General features: G+C 36.6%; 1 protein-coding gene and 1 pseudogene across 1 annotated transcript; one reads left to right on the plus strand and one right to left on the minus strand.

Annotated features, from left to right (window-relative positions):
- The first annotated feature begins 1129 nt into the window (after positions 1 to 1129).
- LOC111387929 (B-box zinc finger protein 32-like) lies at positions 1130 to 1915 on the plus strand. The gene has a single exon (XM_023012558.1). The coding sequence runs from the start codon at positions 1130 to 1132 to the stop codon at positions 1913 to 1915; it is 786 nt and encodes a 261-aa protein (XP_022868326.1).
- Positions 1916 to 2757: 842 nt separating this feature from the next.
- LOC111387928 lies at positions 2758 to 5680 on the minus strand (annotated as a pseudogene).
- Positions 5681 to 7288: the final 1608 nt, after the last annotated feature.

The following is a 7288-nucleotide window of genomic DNA, read 5'->3' on the forward strand; positions in this document are numbered from 1 at the left end:
TTCATGATTTTCATTGATTTAGTTGCCGCTCTCTTTTACGGGAGAGGAATGTCAAATGAGGTGAAAAGACGAAGGGATTGTGGTGGAGATCACTTTGGATTAGATTGAGTAGTGTGACACGAAAAATGTCATCTTGAGGAGAGAAAGATACGATGGTGAGATATTTACATTTTTTTTCTTTTTATTTTGTAAATTGAGATTACATGACATTTTTTCCTTAGAAAAAGTTGAGCATCTACTCGTCACGTGTGTAATTAACGACCGTTTTGATAAATTTCAGCAAACAACATTGGTCGTGTATATTTATCCAAATTTTGTGGATAGAGATGCAAAAAATAATCTCAACGTTCTCAACTTATATCATTTTATTATTTTTATTTGGTTCATCATATGGTAGAACTTTTTTTCTTTTAACAATGTTATAGGACTCGGACTAATTACTTTGATCGAAATGATCAAATCTTGTTAAAAATTCAGTCTAATTATATATTAAAAACAATAAAATTAGAACCACTTAACATACTTCAAAGGTAGTATCTTCACTTTAAAAAATATATTTTCTCTTTTAACTGATTTTTTTTTTTTTTACTTCCCATGCGACACTAATTCGAATCCAATTTAGCTCTTCAGTTTTCATTATCGTACATTTTTTCTGTTCAATGTTTGGCTTATTCTTAAAATATTATACCTAAAATCAAAGAAAGTGAATAAAAGTCTATAAGAAGGACTAGATCAGACAAATACGAAACAAGAGAAGGACATGAGTGCAAAAGAAAGAAGAAAGGGACCCTGGAGTGTTCGAGGGAAACTAGGTTTTGTGGACAAGGATGGACCTCAAGAATATATGACAAAGAAAGATTGTGTGTACCATAAAGAAATCAAAATTATGGCTGCCAGCCACCCTGCGACTATATGAGCGGTAGTTCTTCCACTTTTCTTTCAAGACCACAAACATAAAATTGAAAATTCTCCACACAGTAAACTCACATTACCTTGATTTTTCCCCTCAGTTTCTCTCTCAGTCCAAGATCTTTCGACTTTTGTTTCGTTTAGCAGATAAACAATAAGTTGGAGTTTTATTTCCTTTACTACTACAAGATACGAAAAAAGATTTATATTTTAATTAACGATGATAATTAGGGGTTGTGAGTTGTGCAGTGCAGAAGCTGCAATTTATTGCGCTTCTGATTCTGCATTTCTTTGCCGGAGCTGCGATTCCAATGTTCATGAGGCCAACTTTCTTGTAGCTCGCCACCTTCGCCAGACCGTTTGCTCCCAATGCAAAGGCTTCACCGGGAATTTCATCTCAGGCGTCGGTTTAAAGACGTTATCGATTATGTGCTCGTCCTGCTGCTCTCCGTCCACCGGAATCGACTTGAATTCCGATTCTCTGTTATCTTCAAGTACTTCGATTTGCGTTTCAAGCACCACGACTCGTAAGGAAGCATATTCCGATCGCAGGGAAACTTACGGGTTTGACTCTACAACGTCGTTCACCGACAATTCATGTGAGTTCATGCCGGGGAAATGTATGAAGAATCAAAGAGAACTGAATTCCATTAGATCAGAATCTCTGTCAAAGGTGGACTGGAAAACGGAGGGCGTTTTAGTAAAGTGGTCTAGAAAACTTGGACTTCGCAGCAACGACGCCGTGCGCATGGCCTGTGATGCATTGAGGGCGTGTTTGGATCAATGGACGACTTTGCCTTTCCGTGTCTGCCTAGCGGCTTCGATGTGGCTCGGCTTGGGGTTATGTGGTGACAGATTGGCGCTGAAGAGGCTTGCAGAGATGTCGGGCGTGCCTGCTAAGCTCATACTGGTCGCCCAGTCGAAGCTCCACCGCTTGCTGAAGGCTAGAAGACAACATCGGCGCGACCATCAGTTGGAGGAAGGCTGGGCTGAGTGTTCGGCTTGACTTCCAACTGATTGGCCAGCCCTTTCGATTCTTAATGCATGTTTGGCTAGTTTCAACTTACTTTAAGAATTATATTTTTGAGAAAAGTAAATTTTGTTAACGGACGAAAGGAATTTACTCAATTTAGTTGCTTTTAAGCTTGACCAAGGCCTTCGATTGGCTTGTTATAGTTTGTTTTTCTTTGTTTGGTTGGCAATTAAACTTTTTTTGTTTGAAATATGATTAGCACTAAATTTAGATGCATTGTTTTATTTCACACTATGGTAGAGTCACATTACATAAATGTTACAAATTTCTGTTTTTGAACACATTAAAAGATGATTACATGTTTTTACTTAAAAGTAAAAATAACTTATTTTGATTGAAGTGTAAGAGTTATTTTCAAAATAAAATAACTTGCATATTTCTAATTTTAACTCAAAAAAAAAATTATTTTAAAAAAAATATTTTCTTATTAAAAAAAGATAGTGGAAAATAAAATTATATATTATTTAGCTCTTCTTGTTTCAATATGGGATCCTACAAGGGAAATCAGACTCTTAACTAACGATTTGTAAGTAGTTTGTAAGTAGAAAATTAGGATGTGTTCTCTTTACCGTTTTCGGGCTGTTTTCGATTTTTCAAAACAGTGAAAACGCGTTCTTTTTTTCGTTTTCGAAAACGAAAAAAAATTGTGAATAAAACACAAAAGTCGTTTTGAACGTTTTCAGTACAAAACTAGAAAAAATTGAAAACACGGGAAATGGTTCCAAAATGGCAAAAAGAACGCATTTTCAGAAATTTCAAAACAGACACTCAAAATACAAAACTCAAAATGAATTCAAAACTCAAAACTACAAAACTGAAACACGAAGAGAATAGCCCCATAACATTTCATTTCATTTTTAGTTCTGTACATAATTTTGGGTTTGTAGCAAGTTGAGATAAAAACTTTCGAAGCTTAATACCTTGAATTCTTTTGCTAATAACATCGATGTCTCCCCAGGTCGGGCACAAAACTCCATAGGCCTTTTGAACTCTTGTGCTATCGTTCATTCTTCTGCGCTTGCACCATTTTCCTGGCACTACTCCTTTTTGAGGACGCTTTAGAACGTAGTTGTCAATTTCTAACATCATTGGATCATTTTCTCTCAATGGCCTAGCAAAAATTGCTTGCCTAGACAACTCATCATAACTTGACATGTTTATTGCACCATGTTCGGCTTCAATAGCAATGTCCTTAATCATGTACCTTAAATCAGTGTTAATAGTTGTGTTTCGAAATTCCGGTGTGTTGCAGAGGATTGTGTGGAAATAAGATTCAAGTGGGTAAAGTGAATTTGTTAAGTACATTAATAGTTTTCTAGGAAGATTGTCCCATCCATTCACACAATGTTCTACCAAGGCCCTGCTTAATATCATCCATGGGGAACCTAATTCAAAACAAAAACCAAAATAAGTAGAAAGTAAGCTTTGTCAATAAAAAAAATCAACTTTAAATATTATGTTCCACATAATAAGTAACTTATAAGTGACCTCCAAATAATTGAAATGCCTCCGGTATTTCTCTAGTCTCTACAGCATAGAGAATGTCACTCTTCTCTTTAAGATAGAGATTGCTGTCTATAACAATCTTGCCAACATTATGTCTTCTGCACAAATACATGCATTTCCCAACATAAAATTATGGTAAACGAAAGAGATTAGAGGAATATTAGATAATTTAAGGTGCCCGTGAAAATGTAAATCCAGCCTACGTGGGAGGGACCGGTTTTGAGGTGGTCAGAGCCGAATGGCCAGCATGCCTAAACCTATCTAGGTCCAGGACAAATTGCGCCTTCGAGCTATACTTTTTTTTCTTTTGCCTAAATTTATGTCAAGGGTAAATCCCATGAACGACAATGAAATAAATGCACATACAAGGTCTAGTGCTACTTTTTAATAAGGTTGATTTATTAAGATGGATCATCAAGTTTTAATATAATATCTAAGTCCATGAGTTCAAACGAGTAATTCGATCCAACTAATACTTGAATGAGTATACAGATTTCAAAATTGGAAAAATTCAAACAAGCCTGCCATCTTGCAGGTTATGTTATGGTACCAAGTATAGATAGTTTAGACGCCCCTATTATGTTGTGGTACCAAATATGGATAGTTTAGACGCCCCTATGTGCCAATATACTGTCTTGATTGATAAGGAAACAATAAAAAAGGCCCACATTAAAAGAATTCTTGGAACCACCTCAGATTTTTAGTCAACCCTGCATGTTGTTGTCCTAAACATATTCTTCCTTAAATTGGCTAATCAGACACCTTAAACTCTCATATGATATAATCAACAGACATCCAACAAGGAAAAGAAAATTGTAATAGAAGTGGCTTTTTTCTTACTTTTTCCAGGCAGTGCTATTTGTGTAATGCACAAAATTGAGATCTCTAGGCAAGAACTTCAAAGCATAGAGGATATTCAAAGCATAGAGGATATCTGCACAGAATAGAGGAGATTTTCGAATGACAACAAATATATCATGTTCGGCTTGTAAGATTGAATAGCATTGGACCTTGCTATGAAAGAAAAATAAGCTAAAAAGTTTAATTATAAGCTGAAAAGGCATAGCATTCACTTTACCATCTTGAGTAAAAAGTGGATAATCTGCAGTGCTTAATGTAATAAACCAGTCCCAAGTTGTGCTAAGTTTAAGAAGCAAAGCACCGGCATGAAGCATCGCAGCAAGGGCCGACGCCCCCATCAGGTCGACCAGGTTACTTTTTCCTACAACATTAACATTCCCAAATGCGCGAAAAACCTATTCCGAGTGCACAGAAAGGGCTAATTCCATAATTTCTTGGTCGGACGAAGAAGCATCAAGGTGCAAAAGGTACTGATTTCTTGGATGATAAACAGCTTTTAATAGCCTCAAGATTCTTTTGCTGTCTCCTTTTAAGCAAAATATCCAATAAGCTAGAATTGGAGGATCATCAGGGCCTTTTCTAGGAATTCTTACAGGCTGTTGAAAACTTGTACTAGGAAATCTATCATCAGTTTCAGACAGTTGTCTCCATATTACTAAAAACATTAGAAATCCCGCGAGGCTTAGAAGCCAAAATCGAATTCCACACTGCGATGAAATCTTTTTCGATATCCTCATCTTTTAGAACTATAATACGACGATATGATACTACACCACGAAATTAGGCTATGAAAGGCTAAACAAACCTGTCAATCAAAACAAACAGGAAACAAAAGGATCGAAAGAGTTTTTTCTCTCTTGAGGGTACTCCCAGGGACACATCCAGTGGAGATGGAGTGGGGGCCGTGGGGCTGGAAGATGAAGTATGCATGATTTTCACCAAATTAACATAGGACAGATGCTATGATCCTTAAAAAACTGATTTTCTTGGATCAAAAAGCAAGAACAAGACTAAACGATTGGTTTGCAGATTCAATACTGATTGTTAACCTGTCGAATGCTTAAGCTGATGATCACAATCTTTACGAAGTGATGATCAGGAATCTTGATCCTTGAGGAAATCTTTTAACTTGCTGAAGAATTTAGAAAGCTTCTGGGCAAATGATTGGAACAAATATGTTAAAGATTGAGGAATAAAAATGAATAAGAAAAAAACAAGAAGAAGGGGTTAAAGAACAAATAAGAAAACGAAGAAAATAAAGAATGGGAGTTGTTAGTTGGTTAACTTCCAAATATCAGACTCAAAATCTTAAGCCGGAAGCAAATGACAACAAAAAAGGATGATTATTCTAAAAAAAGAGAAGAACCCGTCCAAGAATTATGGTAAACGAGAATTTTCAATGTTTGCCACCTATAAACTAGAGACAGGTAGATTCATAATTGGTTTTATTTTGTTGGGGGTGGGGCATTATTCTTGAGATCGCTTAAAATATTTTCATTATAGAGGAAAACAGTTCATATATTGTAAGGTGGATCACATCATAGTATTGGTGCAAGTTGATTGGTCTAGAGAATGTGACTTGGATTGTGCTAGTTATGGAGTAAAATGGACCATAGATTAAATTCAATGGTTGGATTTAATCTTGTAGTCAATTACTTATACTAGATTGTCACTCTCTAGACCATAGTACAATATTTGAATTTTGAATTCAAATGAATTGGTTCTATAATTTCAAGACCTCTTCATTCTCTCTACTTAGACTTGGCATAACATTTGAGAGAGAGCATAGAGAGCTAACCAAGTGGGAGCTTTCCATAACTCCGGCGAAATTCTTGGTGGCTTCCAACGGATCCTTTCTCGATATATCCACTGCCATTCCCGTGAACGACGGTGCATGATCCGGTGTGGTACGAATCTGAGCTCAATATTAAGAACACTTCATTGGTGGTGTTGAAGAAGCTTTGGGTCATTTTTTGGTTCGGTTTTACACTTTGAGAGTTTATTATTCCGCATTGTAGTTGTAATAATCTTTTGTATACTACACTTTAAACTCTACAAATGGTATCAAAGCATAGGCTAGTGGTAAAAAGTGTTAAAACAACCTGAAAATCAGATTGGAAGTCGAAGGGGTTCGATTTTGTTCGAAAACAAGTTGAGCAGAAACTTCGAACCCATTTTCTGGAAAAACTACACATCTGGTGGACAAACGAAGACCACCACCAGAATTCAGACGTCAAGCAGTATATACCGGTGCAGCGCGTGTCGTACACGCGCCGGCGGTGGAGGCGACGAGTGAAGTCACGCAGAAGACACTCTCAGCGCGTGAGGGCGCGTGTGGGAGATTCAGCCGGAGGTCAAAAAATACAGATTGTTCCTTGATGAATCTCTGACCTTCTGGTGGTGTTGGATTTCAGTTTGGTGCACTATGGAAGCAGATACAGTCTCGTGCAGAAAAGTGGAAACGGAGAAACTTTTTCGTTGGCGGTTCGGTGGTGTTTCCTGGTGTTTCAGCAGATGTTGGATGACTTAGATCAGTTAGTGGAGGCTTCAGATCGATAAAGACTCGCATCTCTCCTTAAAATACGAACCAATAGATTGGTTCGCTCGGTTTGCACATTCTAACACCCTCTCGAATTTACAATTGAATTATTGTGTTATTTGCTGTCATATTGTTACTTGACTCTTGTGATATTGGTTGTGTTACTTGTTATGATATTATCATTTATGTCATCTTAGAAAGTAATTTATACATAAATTGGTTTGAGCTTGCATTTGTGTGTGGGTAAATTAGCTAAGTAAAACTTTTTTTTTCGAAAACATTATTTTGCTAGTATGGCATCTCGAGTTGAATTGGCACAATTCAATGGGAAGGGAGATTATTCCATTTGGAAGCAAAAAATGAAAGTTATTTTAATTCAACAAAAAGTTTCTAAAGCTCTTGATGACCCGGAAAAATATCCCGACGCATTAAAAGCTAAG

The sequence above is a fragment of the Olea europaea genome, unplaced genomic scaffold (genome assembly GCF_002742605.1).
Source record: "Olea europaea var. sylvestris unplaced genomic scaffold, O_europaea_v1 scaffold4384, whole genome shotgun sequence".
Classification (NCBI taxonomy): Eukaryota; Viridiplantae; Streptophyta; class Magnoliopsida; order Lamiales; family Oleaceae; genus Olea; species Olea europaea.

What these genes read in the sequence shown, in the direction of transcription:
- LOC111387929 (XM_023012558.1), top strand. Translation starts at nt 1,130, where the DNA reads ATGATAATTAGGGGTTGTGAGTTGTGCAGTGCAGAAGCTGCAATTTAT.